This window comes from Streptopelia decaocto (assembly GCF_964273445.1).
Source record: "Streptopelia decaocto genome assembly, chromosome: Z".
Lineage (NCBI taxonomy): Eukaryota > Metazoa > Chordata > Aves > Columbiformes > Columbidae > Streptopelia > Streptopelia decaocto.
In genome coordinates this window covers 50,464,821-50,483,155 of record NC_138657.1, presented here as the reverse complement: position 1 = coordinate 50,483,155, position 18,335 = coordinate 50,464,821, and the positions used below count along the sequence as shown (strand labels likewise).

Below are 18,335 nucleotides of genomic sequence, written 5' to 3'. Positions count from 1 at the left end.
TGTATGCTGATTGTTTATTAGAATACTGATTAGTTACTGGATTAGTGTGTCAAAATATACTACCTTTCATTGCCTGACAAACTTGCAAATTATTGTATTATTTTTATATACATATATATATCTGTCACAGAGGCATTAGAATCAATTTTAAGGCTGGGGGTTAACTTAGTCTGTATGAGATATTGCTATCTACTTGAACTTGATAGTTTTGTTATTTTGATGTCTACAAACACAAGCACTTTGCTTGCTGAGTAATAGGAGGGTTGGATCCTTGCCTGACCACTTGTGTGGCATATAGTTGCAAAATAACCTACAAAATCAGGTGTGGCAGTGCCATATAAATGAAATATACTATATCAGGATGCTTAGTGGCCATATATGATTCAGAGAAAGAATATAAAGTGATCAAAAGACAGAGTTCCTCATTAAAACCACTGGCCGTGAAGCTGTGGTGAACCTCCTTACCCTTTCTGGAGCCTGCGTGGAAGGCTAGAGCTGGACACCACATTCACTCAGCACCTTGCATTGCTCTTAAAAGCACAGAGCAAAGCTCATTATATTTGTTTAAAATACAAGTTCCTGCCCTTTATTCACAAGCTTCTTCAGCTGTGAGTGCTCTAACTCCCCAGCTACAGACTGTTCTGCAACACTTTCATACAGACACAGGACAGCAGGATGCTGAAGAGAGACTAGAAAAGAATAAACATGTTGGTACAAGCATCTGCCCTTTGGACAGGAGGGATATGGGTGCCTAGGGCTGCTGCTGGTTGGGCTGTGCTCTCTGCGCTACAGAGGCAGAATACAGCTTTCAACAAGGCACTTAATTCCCCTGGCTTTCTCATGTACTCAGATAAACTTCAGATAGTACCCAAGGTGCCTAGTATTTTCTAGGCACTTGCAAAGGTTGTGGATGGTATTTTCAGAACTACAGTTTTGGATATATAAGTACCTGGCTTACAGGCAGGGACCTCTATTAGTCCCCTGACTCCTTTTTCCAATGCAGTCCAGAGAAGGTGTTGCCTAAGACAAACTGATAGGAAAGATAACAGTGTCACAGCAATGAGCATAACTATTTCATGGTAGGTAGGAATAGGAGGAAAATCAAGAATATTTTTTTCTTTTGAATGATGATGTACTCTTTCCGTCTGTCAACCATCCTTTCACACCCTGTTGTAGAAGAATAACTACTGCAATGACCTGCATCTATGAGGCTGATGAGCATGTGTGTGCATGTTTTTGGGTGCATGTCCAGTGCCACACATGTTCAGTGTTGTGTTGGAAGGTTGATAGTAGCCAAAACAGCCAGGAAGGAAAAAGAGCCCACCTCTCATGAGACCACTCACAAAGTAACCATGGGGCTGAGCACAAGCCTGGATATTAGACATATGCCAAATTTTTGGTTAAGCTTCAACTGTAGCTACAAGTATTGACAACAATTGTACTTATTAACTGAAAGACCACATAATTTCCACTTAAACCATCTGATGGCATTTGAAAGTAATTTAAACAGCCCCTGACCCAGCATAGATCCAAAGAAGATACATAATAGTCCTCAAACAATTAGAAGCCATCAGTGAAAACTGGATATATATTACGTTTTTAGTTTTGTTGTTTTGTTTTTTTTTTTTTCAATGTGTGTGCCTTTATTTTAATTGTAAGGGGAATTGTTGTACTACAATATTCCACCTCATGAAACAGAAGACTTCATTATACCATGAGATTTCCCCATGTGCCTTGCTTGGTTGGGGATGGTAAACAAAATGTTTCTTAAATTTGCAAATGATCATCAGTCAGTTTGGGATATGTCTAAGGTACTGGATTTTCCGAGTTTGGTCTTGTTGTCACTGGTCTGTTTGTTTACTTTACAGTGCTTTCAAAACATTGACATTGAGGATTATAGGCAGGATTGGTTTCATTCCCAATTTTATATCAACTCTGTGAAATACTTTGGGTGAAGAAAATGCTGCGATCTATTTTAGTAAAAAATATCATCATTGGCTATTTTCAAAATAAAAATTTTAAGATTTCATTCAAGAATGACATTTAACACTAAATTTTAAATTCATTTGAAAGAGTTTAAAAAACACATACACACAAAACACAAAAAAACCCCATGAAAAGTGAACTTAAACAACAAAAACAAACAAACAAACAAACAAACACCAGTACAAAGCTGAGAAACTGAGATGTCACTGCAGGTACAACATCTATATTCTATATTCAACCTGAAATGGATCTTCCCCAGTTTTGCATTTCAGTAAGAAACTATGAAAAACACCTGGGTTATCCCAATCTGAAAGAATTTTTCCTCTAATTCTTTTTGGTTGACTACTGACTATTAGAGGTTTGCATAACCTCGATTCTACAGGCAAGTTCCTTAACTACCTATAATTTTTGTTGAAATGGAAAAGACTGAGGGAAAGAATTTAAGAATACAGAGATGGCAAATAATCTTCCTTTTTCTCCTACTTAAGAGCTTTGTTCCCAGACTAGCAGCCATAGTGGAGACTTCAGTAAGATAAGAATACACAAAAACTTTACGGTGGTGAGGCTGACTTGATAGCTTGTGATGACATGAAAAGAAATCCCTTCTAACTGGACCTGCAGTCCAGGCAATACAGCTAAAGCTTTGACTACAGATAACCTCACTTAGCATTGTTATCTGTAACAAAAAGCAAATAGAAAAGTCTTCCACCATACTTCCAAAGTTACCTAGGACCTACAAAGAAGGTGTCTTTTCACAGAAAAAGTTTTTTAACCAATCACAGAATTCCTCTTAAATAAAAATTAAATGGAAATATTTTAAAATACTGCCACTCTATGTTCACCATTTTTAACACCACTTTCTGAAAGTAATATGCATACAAACATACACTTGGTGTTTGCCATTGCCTGCTTAATCCAAAAGCCCTCTTAGAAACATAACTGCCTTACTGCATTAGAAATACTGCGGTTGCATTCACAGTTGATGCAAGCTAGCTGTCCAGCTGACTGCCCATTTTCACCCATGAAGTAGAACCCAGCAACACCTTTATGCATGTTATTTTAAAAATATCCTAGCTCACATTTAAGTAATTCAGCATTATCCGTGCATGGTCACAGTTGCTAATAGCAAAAATACTATTCAACAGAAATAAGTACTTTACCACAAATATAAAACTTTTTGAGCTACAGACCCCTACTTCAATGGACTTTTTTCACATTCTTTTGGCAAGCATATACTCAAAATCCCTTTGTAAACAAATATTTAAAACCTAAATTGCATGATCAAGAGACTCATTTATGGTTCTTGTTTGCTAGAATTTGTTGAGTTTTTTTCCTAAGCTTACTTAACACCAGGTCTTGGACACCTCCTTTTCAAAGGAGGATCTAAATGATGATGAGACATCAGATGAGCTGCAGCTGTTTCTTTTTGCTCCAGCAGAGAGAGTGAATCAATTTCTAGAAAAGTTTTCTGCCTCCCCTTTCTCAAGCACAATCAGTCCTGTATGGGAGGCAAATCTGCCCTTTTGAACATCTTGCAGGATCAGGGCTCATGTGTCCCCTTATCTGACTAGCTGGCATGGGAAGATCTGCAGGTCCAGTTTTAATTTCATGTGAAATTACCAGTCAGCTTACCGCAAATACTTCAACAAGACTTCCAGAAAGAAACTGGTACTACTATTCCTTGAGTTTGAGGAAACTAAATAAAAATCCTACAAGAATGCAATTATGCCGTAAGTCATAAAGAAGCAGTGCAGACCATCCACGTTCTTCATTGCTCTGCCCTGCAGCTTTAAGAATAGGCAGATACATCCTGGAATACTTAAATAATTCAGCATAAACAGGGCAAAACAAGCAAACAAATCACAGACCACTGGTACATAGGTTAAGCGCTTTCACAAATGAAATTGTGCTGTAGTCTAGACCATTTTGGAAAAAAGCAAAAAATTATGAAACTAAAGGGGAAAAATAATGACTCTAAATGGGGAAAAATAGCAGATCTATTGGAAACATGACAAAAACAGGATGCTAAGGAAAAAAATTAAGTGGAGTCAACAAGGTTACACATAAGTAACACCTTAACATTAAAAGAAATCTATTTTCCATTTTGACCTGGAAACCTCTTCCATTAATTACTAAAATCTATTTACACAGCAACTAGATAAAATCAATCTGATTGCTTACACTACTTTTGGCTCACTTTCTGTGGGCTCCGAGCATTCAACAGACTGGCTCTAGAGGATTCAATGTTTAGATGCTCTGAGCTTCCGTGTTTTGCCACCTACAACACAATCCTAGCCGTGATTTCTGGTATGCAAGCTCTTCTGTACCAGACATGCAGTATTTGGTTCCTGGCTCTGTCCCCTTGCCCCCAGCAGAGACATGTGTGGAGGCTATTCTCTCTTTCAACCATATATGGAGGCAAAGCATCTCTACTGGTATCTCTATCGAGCTTGTTATGAGGGGTTCTGACAGGCCCCATTACATTAACCAGAAGACTGAAAGCACAGTATAGCAAAAGTACAAAAGAAAGACAAATGGAGAAAAGTAGACGGAGGACAGATAGTCCTTGAAGAACTGAAAGAAACACACACCTTCTACTCTTATTCCCATTCCTTCTAGGAACATCAGGTAGCTTCCAAAAGAAGTTGTATCAATACATTATACATTGATATCAATACATTATTTTTCTTCCAAAGTGGGATTGTTACAGGTGTAATATCCATAAAATTTGTGTTTGTCAGTCAATATCTATAAAATTTGAGTCTGTCAGTTCAGCAAAGATACAGACAAAATTATGGAAAATTTGTATTCTGAGGGAACACCTCCTGTCAGGTAGGCAGAGTATTGCACAACAGAAAAATCCACCTGGATCACCTATGCTATGGCTGGAGGTGAGCACAGAGAAAAATTTCTGACACTTAGTGTGTGCACTTAGCTTTAAATTCAGTCAACAAAAACTGCAGGAATAAGCAGAGCCTATTTAATTAAAAAAATCTCGACCAGGTGGCTGTTTTTTCTTACGTCTTAAGCAGCTGAACACTATCAGTTTCTTGTTATGATCTTACCAAACTTATGTCACAAGCTAGGGTTGCTTTTCTATGCAGTGACACTGAGACTAAAAAAAGTTGTGTATTTCTGCCCCATATTTAACCAGATCCAAATAAGCTTTTAAGTGAAGCTTGATCTACCTCAGTATATAGACATCAAAGAATCATATTAGCATCCTTACAGCATAGTCTCTCCCAGTCTTGAGTGTTATTCTCAGCTATGGGTCTCTGTCAGCAGCGTGACATTTAATTAAATAAAGAAGTTCTTATTAGAGGATATAAAATTGCTCAGGGCTTGCAAGCCACCCCAAACCAAGCCTGGTTTAATTCTGATTTTAGCCATGCCACTAATGGTTTTATCTCATAGTACAACCTTGGCTTTGAAGGGAACTTCTGCTGTGTGCTAGTATGAAGCAGTGATCCTGGTGAACAGTGGCGCTGCATTTCCCTCTCTGATCTCAGCTGACAAGGGCTGCTGGATCCAAGCACTTACTTGAAGGGCTTCTCCCCAGTGTGTGTCCGGATGTGATTGTTGAGAGTTGTGGCACCAGCAAAGGCACGACCACAGTAGCCACACTTGAAAGGCCTGTCGCTGGAGTGTGTAACTACGTGGTTCCTCAGCTCCGAAGGTTGGGAGAAAGACTGGGAGCAGTGACCACACTGGTAGGGCCTGCAATGGGAAAGAGAAATACGGTGCTGTCAGTGCTTTCTGTTGACGTGAGCAGGAAACTATATGGGCAGGAACATCTGTTCTTCCCAGCAATTTCCAAAGAGAACTGCAGGTGCACTTCTCTGTGGCTTTCTTGGGAGAAACATAACCAAAACTTCATGACCTCTTTAGTAAATGTGAAAAGCTTGTCCAGAAACTTCCTGAGAGTCCACAGGCATCATGTCCCACAAAACATGGCTCAGCAAGCTAGTTAGCCTGCACCACACATGGTAAGCCTGCCTTATTTCTCCCAAACTCAACATAGTACGCCTGAGTCACAAAAAAGTTCCTCTCCCATCAGAGCTAAGAGACTCATGAAATCTTCTGTCACTTGGTGCCAGCTACAGTCTTATCTACAAATGCACATCTCATGGTTTTACTTATATCCTAGATGGATTCTGTGACTCCTTGCCATTAAATTCTTCATATTGCTTTGGAGTAATCTAGGTTTTTTGAGATGACCTTTTTCAATGAGAGACATTGTAAAAAATAACCACTATGCTACAATTACCTTTTTATTTTCTTACTGCTATTGAAAATGTTTGCATTTAATTAACATGTTTCTCCCATCCAGATTGAAAATGCCGTTTTTGTGATCTTGAAATGAAACCCAGAATTTAGGTTTTCAACACCACAGTTTGTTAAAAACAAACATAACAAACAAACAAAACTGATTGATATGTTAGAAATTCAGAATCACAACAAATAGACTGCAAACACAGAACAAAAAGGATACAAGAGAGCAAGGTGAGACAGGAATGTTGAAATGCAGATACCATGACTAACTAAAATCAAATGTGAAGAAAAAAATGTCTATATATTTCCGTTTGGTAAAAGTGATTTAATATCACATCCTACAGGGTTTTTTTCCTTTTTGCTTTTGATGTAAGTTAGTGACAGAGTCCTACATGCTCATCAGACTTTTGGTTAAGAAAAATAAGAATTTTTCTAGAGGAATATTGATGATTTTTAACCTGTATAACGTTTTAAGACACAGCTTTTCATGTCTGCATTTCTAGAACCAGTGGCCAACACCTATTTAATTGCTCTATCTTTAATACATGTTTATGTTTAAATGGCTAGAAACCAAAACTAAAGGGAAGGAGTCAATGGTGACCAAGCATGTACGATTCAATTAAGTGCAAAATAAAGTGAACTATCTCATTTGTCAAGTGAACTGCTTAATTGTGGCTACTTGCATCACTGAACACAAACACTATTATTTTACAGTGCTTCAGAGCACTGAACCCTTACTGTAGAATTTTTTAGCTTGATTAATAGCTCAGTATTGGTCAATAACTCAATAGCTTACAATTTTAATTACTTAGATTTGAAAACCTAACTGGTCTCCAAAAAGTTTGAAAGAAATACATAAAAGCTGTGGAAAAGATTACTTAAATTAGATGATGTGGCCCTTAAAAAACACATGAATGTATGTAAAATAGCATTTTAATTAAAAAAAAAAAAAAAGGGCTGAATATCTGTTTCTCTCATTGGAATACAAGTAGTAACATGCCCAATCTTCTCCTTTCTTGAAGTGCAAGGTTAATTTGCACAGAAAATCAAGAAAATTTAAGTGCAAACTTATTTGTTTGGGTATTTTCAAATCAAACACTTTTAAGTAAAAATAATACATTAAGGTATTCTTTAACCATGAAACACTGATTTTTTTAATAGTGAGAGCAACCATTAACATCTATTAGCCTCTGGTTATCTATTTTTAACAGTTACCATAGTAAATGATACAACACTACATAAAACCAATTGATCTTTTATTTTTTTAACAGTCAATGTGATTCATTTCATATAACAAAAAGTCACACTGTAACTTATCTGTAAATAGTCAAAATTCCAAACCAGTTATAACTGGATATTATTATGCCAAGTAAAATGTTTTTACCCCCTACATTGGCTCAAAACAAATTTGTTGTTTACAAAGCATATTAATATACATACTCTGAATACATTTCACTGACAGATGCTCAGTAAAAAGAGCCCTGTAAAATATCAGCTGTTGTTAGATCACTTTGACTGTATTTTTTCTCTTCATCCATATCTTGGGATAACTATTTAAGTCGTTACCCTCCTCCTTGCGGGGGATGTATTTCTCCAGTTTATACACAGACGATTCTGATTAATATTAAAATGGGCAGAACAAGTAATTTTTTTCAAGCTAGATACATTGCACACGTTAAACAAAGCTCATTTCAAAAAAAGAAAACCTATAAATGCATTGAAATATTATAACCATTCTAGAATGCTTTATCTGATTCGCACAATTGAAGCTTCAAATATAGTAAATTTTGACAACTTTTGGATGCTACTATTTTTTTCCAAGAGCAAAAAGTCATTCAACAAATATAAAAGTTATCGTTTTGTTCTCTGTTAACTATTTTACTGTGGTCAGAATATTTTCTTGGCAGAAAATAAAATCAATATGCTGTTTTTCAAAAAAATGAAAGCGATGCAGAAGGACTGAACACAAGCAGTGCTCGGTTCAGTGAACACATTGACATGGGCAGAGTAGACCTGTCTTTGATGTAACAGTTATGTCTTCTGCCACCACTTTGGACTGCAATAGGACAGTGAATTAAAATGGTGACCTCTTTATAGCAGAGGTTTGCAAACAGAAGGAACAGGGTAAAACCAGTGGTCTTCACAGGCTGTATTTTCAAAGATGTGCTGCTAGACTGAATGCAGTCTCAGCCCAGAAAAACTAATTTCCACTGGAATAACTGAGAACATATTGTACCTTCCTGAGCTTCAGGGTATCCATGTGAATATGAGCATAGCTGTGTCACAGATGTGTGGTGATGTTGCAGAAAATCAATGTTCAAACAAAATTTTTGTCAGTCACTTTGTGTGTGAAAGCTTATATAATTAAAATATTTTTTTTGCAGATATACAAGCAGATTTGCAAGCATGAAAGCAATCAATTTGATGTAACAGGTATGTCAGGGCATTGAAGTACATGCTGACTCTCTGAAGGAAGTTTTTTTTCTATAAAAATTTGTTCTCCGGCTACCATGTACCAAAAGCAACTTAGTTTTCAATATCTGCATTATTGCATTTTCTGCAGAAGATCTTGTAGACCCTTCCAGATTTAAATCAACCCTGATTAAAATCTTCTCATGTAGTATTTTTAAGTTACATTTAAGAATAGCTAAACTGACGTATAGCAATTTGCAGATGTGAATGATGTGCTGACAGCTATCAAAAGCAGCTCTAATGTTTTTCATTAAACACCTAGCTACATATTTTTCTAGTTCTCTGTCTTCCTGTCTGAGCTTAAAGAAAGGAAATCTACTTACACAGAAGCAAATTCTCCTGTTAGAAAAGTTATACTGTTGTCATTCACCCCACGGACCATCAATCAGCTCTCTAGGTTTTACAAACATGTAGATGCCAACAGTTTTTTCTAGAGAACCCAGTCTTACAATTCCTGACTAAATGATGGCCCACTATCAAGTGAAATACAGAAAGGAGTAACTGTAGCATAACAGTTTACAGGTTTTATATTTATTTAGAATTTGAGCTTTTCCAAGCTTTTTGATTTACGTTTTCAAAATGAACCAGTCAAGAGTGCTTTTCGCTCCCTAATTTAGACAATCTCTTGAATGATTTTGCTGTTTGGTGGTGTCTATTCCCATCTTACAATTTTCTCAATTTTGTAGCTGATTTTTTTCTGGGTAAAACTGTATCATATATAGGACCAGTACAAAACATATGTTCCTCTATGAGGCTTACTTAACCTCCCCAAAGCTTATGTACATGGGGCACATGCACAAAGCATGTTAACAGATAACAATAGAAAAACCTGCATTTTTGCACCTGGAATAGCTGCTGACATACAACTGTATATTTCAACTAATTTTTTTTAGATTTTCATTTAGCAAAAGTTACATAAGTCTTTAAGTATTTATCTTGCATTGTTCCTCTGCTAGAATAATATACTTTCCAAATCCTGACTCCTAAGTATATCCAGCCAATATAAACCTTTTTCCTACATAGTAAATGATTCACAGTCTGAATTATTAGAATACTGAAAAATCTTATTTTCTGCTGATTTTTCAAATTCTTTCCTTTATGACAAACAGGTTTCTAGTGAGGCCTCTTCAGAGGCAAATTTACTGTTTTCAAGGGGAATCCCAGCACAATCCTTAGAAGAGGGATTGTTTGTAATGGTGGGTTCCTGAATACCTGTAAGTCTATCATTGAAACACTGTCAAATCAGGGAGACAAAATAACACAATAGCACATTGCTGTGACTTTTTCCCCTTAGAAAATGATATTAAAGCTCCAGCTGAAAGAGGAGAGATTGACAGGTGGTTGAAAGTGTTTTACTCCTTGCTAAAGATTAAGAAGTAGTAAAAACCCAACTTGATGCCAGAGTCTCAAAGCATGGGACACAGGGCTCCATTGAACCCAGCACAGGGTTTCACAGCACCATAGGGGGAAGGCTGTCACACCACAGCCTCTGCAAAAGAATGAAAGCAGGGCACACTGAAATGGGGCCAGCATCAACTTTCAGGGCCAGTACTTGGTACAATATGCAGCATTAAAAACACAGCTACAGTCAGAGGAGTTAGGTCACAGTTGTCCTAATGGAAAGGTATTTTGGAGGGATGCCTTCTTCTAGCAAGTTCAACTCAGAGGCTGGAGAACGCAGTGACACCTGAGGTTATTGTCAGCTTGTACACAGAAGAGTCTCTCGCATCATAGTGACCATGGGTGGGTCATCTTCACCACCTCTGGACTCCACATCTCCTGCTGCCTTGGTGTTCCCTTGGCAGCACAGCTCCTGCCCTGGGCATATCAGGCACCACACAGTATGGCAGAGCTGAACCCAATGGGAGTTGTGAGATCGTCTCTTACAGTGGCCATGGAGGAACTAGCAAACTAGCAGAAAATTAGCACACTTGAAGTGTTTTTAAACTTCTGAAGCTGTCGGGGAGAGGTGTTGCCCTCTGCACTGCCAGTTGTTACTGACTATAACTACTGGGAGTTTGCAAACCTTTGGGGAGAGATCATGCAATAAATTCAGCATAATGTTTACTTTGATTGAGCAATATTCCATAGCCACTCTATAACTCTATAAACAGAAATTAAGAACTGTTGCTCACAATGTTTACTTTTTTTAGACCTGTTCTGGGACATGTTTAAGTTAATTAATGGATTTGAGGAGAGCATCAAGGTTAAAGACAAGAACCTACAAAGAAAAAGATAAACACAAAATGGGCTCAGCTCTGGTCCTAGCACAAAGAACCTATTAACCTGCCAACTTCAAACATCAAAATCCTATAAAAACAAACAAACAAACAAACAAAAAACTATCAATTTAATATTGAGATGCTCCAGCAAAACATGAGTACAATAGTGTTTTTTCAGTAAACAAGAGTTGCAAGGCCCAAATATTATCCACAGTCTGTCAGCCACTGACACACAGAGTGAGTTTTCCCTCAAATTATCAGCTTAAATACATGGCAATCAATGAGAATATATATCACAGAGATGTACATATTGTATATTAAAATGTGCCACAGACAGCTCTTGGCAAATGGAGATGTCTGCCTTTCCTCAACACCAATATATCCTGAATCTGGTGATCATAGTGAGAAAGAAGAAAGATGTAATTAAAAGAAACTGCACAATTACAGGAAAACCAATTGCTGTTAAAAATATAATAAAATACAAATATTTCTCTAAAAATTATTAACTGTGATCAAAGGCTTTGATTCCCCTTTCTGCAGCTCTCACAAATAAGGGGGCAGGGGCAGAATTTTTCTTCAAGAAAGACTTGCTCCAACTACTTCTGCCCAGGCAAGGCTTAAAAACGTCCCGAAGGCTCAGAAAGTCCCAGAATTCAAATCTTGATGGACTTAAATCTTCACTTCCCACACCCAAAAAAGAAACCCTGCAAAGTATAACAAGCTAAAAAATCTTGAGGAAAAGGGGGAAATAAATTATAAGTAAACAAATAAATAAAGTTAACTTTAATTTACATTTAAAACCTAATCTTAATCTAAAATAGCAAAGACAGTAATTTTAATAATTCTCTCCATTTTGAATTCATAATTCTTATTTTTTTTTAATTTATTAAATCATCTTCCTGTTAAACAGGACCATTTCTTTCTTACTGCTTAACATAATTAAAGTGTATTTTACCTTTTTTTATGTCTGCTCTCATTCAGATGTTTTCTGAATCTAAGCTGCTTTAAAGTAATTTCTCTTTTTTCATTTCTTCAGCCCCAGTAGTCTGTTTTACTCATATTTCAGTCCATGAATTGGACTCCTTTATACATTCAAAGACGTTTTCCTTGCATATCATGCTGTTGATAATCAGCATTGTTGAAAAACAAACACCAAGCCAGAAGAGATAGTCTAAAATCATTTCCTAGAGAAGACAGACCCTGCTTCTTCAGTCACGTCAAAGATACAGCAGCTGGTGTGCTCACAAATTGCTGACAATAAATGCAGAGCTGTTTATCAGTCAGAGTGGTGCTGCAGATACCATTGAGAAAATACAAACCAGAGAGCTGCACCCGGTACTTTAGGCTGACAAGCAGGTACTCTTTCACAAATCACAGCCTATTTTCTTGTCTCCAGGAAATTTTGTACAACACTTAAGGAATTTTTCATCTGGATAAATGCAATATGTTTAAGAAGGCAAAGACACTCTTTTCCAGCCACTGTGTTACTAAACAGCTGATCTACTCGTACCTGCTAAAAAACAAAAAGCTGCTTGTGATATAAACTCAACCTTGTAATGACTTCTAATCAGGGATATGAGAACCCAGATCCTGGGGCAGTTATGATCTGCAGTAACTGTTATTCTGGTAATTTCGAACACTGAATGAATTGCAGTGAACTTAAACAGATTCATGTGACTGACATCCCTCATAGCCCTCTCTAGAATACACATCAGGAAATGCTTTTACAGCAGTTATGTTGATGGCACTCCTCACAGGAATGAAGAGGACGCTACAAAACCAGTCTCCAATAGAAGTCTGCACAATTTATTTAATGAAAACATAGAGATGTAAGCCATTTTTCAGTACAGATGTAAAACAGGTGTCACAGAGCAGAGCACCGCAATATCTAGTATTTAGGCAACAAGTTGATGGTGTTTGTTGCAACCCCGTTTAGGTTTTATGTTCTCTGTATAACAAAAGAGAAAAAGGTTTTTTAAGAATAAGATTCACAAAACCCTACAAGTCAAAGAAGAAATCAGCTAAATTATCCACTATCTATATCGAGAAAAAGGCATTAGCTATTATGTTTCAAACATTCCTTAAAGCTTCTGGAATTCAACACTTACAGTCTTTCTTTACTTACCTCCTCTTCACCCTAACCCTCCTCAAATCTGCTAAGTCCTTTCTCCAAGCACCCTTTGCTCTCTTTGTCCTGGGGGGATTCAGCTTTTCTTCTGATCTAGATAATTTTCCTTCTATGTTGTAGGGTATTCTGAACTAAAACTGCTCTACACTTTCTTGTTGAAGCTGTTCTGCATGGACAAATCAAGGCAAGCACAGGAGAGACAAAACAGTTAAGACATCATGAATCAGTAACCTACTAAAGAGTGTATTCACTTCCAAAGGGGAAGACTTAAATTCCAGCCCATGTTTCAGGCAACACTTGACACAAGATATTTAGGAAATAATAAATTTAAAAAAAAAAATTAAAAATCAAATCTCTCACCTCCAAGATGACAGACCTATTGTAGGACAGACATATCCTCATTTTCTCTCTCTGGAAAAAATGTATACTTAACTACACCTTAGAGTGCAAAACAGCCCCATTAGAGGAGGCACTTCTTGCATTAACTATTGTCTGAAGCTTGCTTCTTCGTAAAGGAAGAGACGGGTTCAAGTGAAGAAAAGGATGAAATCTAGGGATCATTCCTGGTTGGATAAATCACCTAAAACATACATACAACATACCTTTTCTAGACTCCCTGACAAGGCATTTTATGACTTATAGTATGCTTACCATGCTTCAATACTGGAAACATTAGAGTCCATGAGGCTTAGGGGAGTGGACCTTTTGGGACCTGTATTCTACATTGTGGCAGTTGTGTCCTACAGCTTCCTTAGCATAATGTTTGTTTGTTTCTGCTAAGGCCAGCATACAATTCGGAAAATGTTGAAAAGGTTTGTTTGTATTTACAATATTATCAGCTATTTCAATCCTAGGAAGATTTGCATGGAATCTAGTTTTCCCCTAGCATGCTTGACATTTCTTGCTGGAAAACTGGATTTATGCTCCAGTATCTCCACACCCACAGAATCACACATATGCGTACACGTAGATAATCACGTACACAAAGAGACATAGACATGCATACGAACACATGCACAGACTTACTGTTGACTGGTTTTGCTAGTCTTTTTGTTAAATGTAATTTACAATTACATGCTGCTTTCAGAACAACATTCCAGGATTCCAGCTGTTCTGCTAAAACCTTCTTCACAGTTGAAGAAGAGACAAAACATGGGCACCCCTTTTTATTGAATTAATTTGATTTTTGTCTTTTGTCCTGCCAGATATCAAAATTGTCAAATAAACCAGCTTTGATTAATAAATAATGGTTCCATTATATTTACTGTGCCACTGGTCAAAGTACCTGAAATTTTAATTCACTTGTTCAGCTAAATTTCATCGTCAGTTCACAGCCATAAAATTCTGTATTGACAAACTTTCAAACCAACTTTGACTCTGAGGTATCTAGTCAACATTTTTCTTCTGTGTGGATATTAGTTTATTGAATAAGTGGCATCTGTTTTCCTCCACATCACTAGTGGAGAAGGTATTTCCTTTTGACAGCTTTGCACGATTTATGGGTTTGCATGCTCTGAAGAAAAATAGTACTAAGCAAAAAATTCCAATTCATTACCTCTTAGTACTTAATTAAGTTCATACACATTGCACACTATAGGTGAACCCTGAAATGACTGTGACAGCCACTGAGCAGCAAGTTAGATTATCTTTGGAAGACCGAGAGACTTTTAATTATCTTGACCTCATTTTTCCATCCATGATATTAATAAATTTTCCTCCTGTTTTGTTGCCTCCATTAGATGTAGCAAACCGTTCTGAAAACAAGATTATATCCTTAGCTATTTCCTTTTATCTCCACATTTAGGCACCAAATATTTTTACAAATAGTGAAGTCAAGCAATGGTTTTTATCAGCTTACTTCACACAGCTGCAGACGAATTATGTCGTACAGGCTCATCCTAATAATGGTTTGGTTTTGGAAATGATAACAGCTTGATAAAAGAAGAAAGCAGTGGATCTGGCTATCAGTAGATACAGAAATAAAGAGAGCCTGGGCTTTACCTGTCAGGGTTCTGCGTACACACATGCATCTGTAAGAGGATCCGCTGGGTGAAAGTCTTAAAGCATTGCCCACATTTCCAAAGATGCCAGTCACTGAACTCAGAATTTAGTTGGCTTGTTGAAGTTGGGCTTGCAAGAACTCGTTGGTTTTTGACACTGATCTGGTTAAATCCTGACTCGATGGACCCAGATTTATCCAGGAGAGAAAAATTTCTGCTACACGGAGTCTGTGGAAATACTATGGATCGCTGTGGAGTGGCAGGGGATAGTTTGCTACTTTTATTAAATGGTTGTAAGGTGTCTTGTCTGGACATGGCCTCCATTACAGTCGAAGGGACATTCACTGGGAGAAAACAAGAAAAGTAAATAAGATCCTTTTTATGCCTTTTAAAAACTAATACAGTGTTGGGAGACACACACACACACAAAAAAAAAAAAAAAAAACAACAAACAAACAAACCAACCAACATCCATTTTCTTGACACTAGAATTAAACAACTTTATTTTAACAGTGCATTAAAAAAAGGGGTTGAATGAGACAGCAGTCTGAATGGATGATACTGATTCTGTGACACTGACATGAAAACTCATGCAAAAGGGTGTCTGCGACTGAAAGGACTCAGAGAAACCTGATTCATACACATTTATTGCACAACGGGATTGTCATCTGAAAGAAAATGCTGCTGCACTTGTGATACCCTGACTCTGTATGTTGCAGTCAGCATGTCCAATTGTTATATCACAGACAAGCATGAATTTTGAGAGCATGGGGAAAAAAAATCCTTGCTATGATACTCCTTGAGATATAACAAGGCTTACATATCTGCTGCAGCAACAGTTCCCTTATCCTTTTAAAGGGCAGTCACTAATAATATTATACTATTACATCTCACAAATAGTCACAAAGCCACTATGGTACAAAGCCAGTGACTTCACCATGATTTGTATGATTATGGCTAATAGCAGTTAGATCACCACAAGACAATGCAAAGTATAGACAGAGATAATTTTGTGTATCAATTTCCCACCTACAAAATAGGAAAAAAAATGTTTCTAGTCCCATTAAGGTGTTATGGTCATCAATTAACTATGGCTTATGAGGCACTCAGATATCTCAGCAACAAATGCAATACACTGTTCTCACAAAGAAGTAATTCAGTGCTGAATTTAGATGTTACATGATAAGAAAGGCAGGAGGTCAAACATATAGAAGAAAGTTGAACAGCTGCTTCACTCTTAGTACCATCTAGATCATGCACTGAAGGAAGCAAGAGTCCTATGGAAAAATGGGGTCAGCTTATGAAAGATTGCAACGTAATGCAAAAAGAAGCATAATTTAGGCTATTTAGGTCCAGTACTTTCTCGTGTTTTCTAATTTTGGCATGCTCAGCCTCATGAAATAATATTTTAATGGAGATTTTTAAATTAAATTTGTATGTATGCCTATGTCTACATATGTTCACAGATTTGGTTACTATCACAAAGGGTTTGTGTGTACATATCTACATGTATGTACATAGCACCTACTGAACAGGTGATTAGAAACTGCAATTCTGTTTAGGTAAGTCATGGTGATCAATTTTTAAGAGTAAATATGAGAATTAATTTTCAGTTGTGAGCTGGAATCATCTAACGTTCTTTAATATAAAATAAAAATGTAATGCAAACTAGTGTTTTGGTAGTATCTTAAATACTGTCAGTTAATTCACAGACTTGTGTTCTAATATGTTCTCTTAATCATAATGACTCCAACTTTATAATATTACATGCTATTTAAATTACTTAATTTGAGGTCCTTCCTAGCTCATTCTTTTCTGCAGTATCTCAGGACCTGATTTCTGAGTTACATCCATGAGGCTATTTTCAAGTTGCCAGACATATAATACGTATTCTGTGTCTTTTCAGTACAAGTGTCAATTGATATTCTTCCATTTTCTTTTCTTCCAAAATCGTGATAGAAAAAGCAGATCGCTTTTTTTTTTTTTTTTTTTTTTTAATTGTGTTCATAAAGGTCCACAGAAGCAATAAGATCAGGATAGTAAAGACCTAAGGAATACAGGCAGAGTTCATATTGGGTGAAAATACCCCTGTGTAGAAGATAAGCAGAAGGTCTACTCTGAGGGCTGAAGTGTCACTTACATCATATACCAGCAGGCAGCTGGCTCCATGATCTGAGATGAATTTCATCTATGTATGTCAGCCTCTCTTCCGATGAAACTTTGATTTCTCTCACAGCAAAATAGCAAGTGACAGTATTTAGAGATTTTAGCCATAATGCTTGGCTTTTCAAATGAAGGATTTGTAAGCTTCATCTCATGAAAGAAAAAATAATATTTCTATATCGTGCACTGCAGAGCATGAGTTTTATCAGCAAACATTACTGCCAGTAATTAAATTTCTTTTAAACTTCTCTCAAGCCCAACAGATTTCAAAACTCAAGATGAAAGAGGATGTTTATTTTTGACAGTTTAATCTCTGCTATCTTGCTGTTTTATTGCTGCATGGTTCAGTATTTAAGTTGCTATGAAACACGAGTGCATCCTAGCATTGCTGTTTAAGTATCCAAGTACTTGACCAAAAAAATACATCATATATGTAATTGATTAAGCATGGGCAGCCACGGGGTTACTTTAGACCAAAGTCCATCAGGCATCCATTCTTGGTTTCTTCTATGATGCAGATACACACAGCCGTCAAAATGGAAGAGTGGTTTTTGATGTAAGTTCTAACTGAGCAACTCACACAAATAGTGAAACTGAAGGGTGTGCTTGAATCACCCATTCCCATTAAAGACAAAGGTATCCAGATTGCATGGGGTCTCTGTTGTAAGTTACATGCTTCATTTTATTATGATTCCTACCAAACAAAAAATACCCCAAATATTGAGGAGGGGTAGAAGAATGGATGGAAGTGGGGATGGTCAGGATGGAACAGATGTTCATTGTCATTTCAGGCTACTTACATTTTGTTTGTGTCTAGAGAAGTTGGCTTTTACCTTTTAACCACAAGAATCTCATCTCTACAATCAGTCAGACAAAGCTTTTCTCAACGTGGTCAGTGGTAATAGAATGAAGAATCACTAACAGAGGCCCCGTGGACCTGTAATGAATTACTGTTTTGGCAAGACAGTGTCTTGTGACAGGTCTGATAACAACGGAGAGGGCTAAGGAAAACAGTTAAGAATAGACACTTATAAGGAAGAATGATTCTACACACTACCAAGCTATGTGGGGCTGCCATGCTGGGAAATCTGA

At 37.0% G+C, this 18,335-nt stretch overlaps 1 protein-coding gene across 1 annotated transcript in view; it reads right to left on the bottom strand.

Annotated features, from left to right (window-relative positions):
- Positions 1-18,335, bottom strand: part of PRDM6 (PR/SET domain 6) — a gene marked incomplete at its 3' end in the record, with an annotated part of 74,684 nt that overhangs the window by 1,627 nt on the left and 54,722 nt on the right. The window contains exons 6-7 of the mRNA XM_082074853.1: positions 15,082-15,424; positions 5,527-5,703 (exon numbers count right to left, since the gene is read on the bottom strand). Of these exons, the coding sequence (XP_081930979.1) occupies positions 5,527-5,703; positions 15,082-15,424 (520 nt within the window). The remainder of the gene's footprint in view (positions 1-5,526; positions 5,704-15,081; positions 15,425-18,335) is intronic.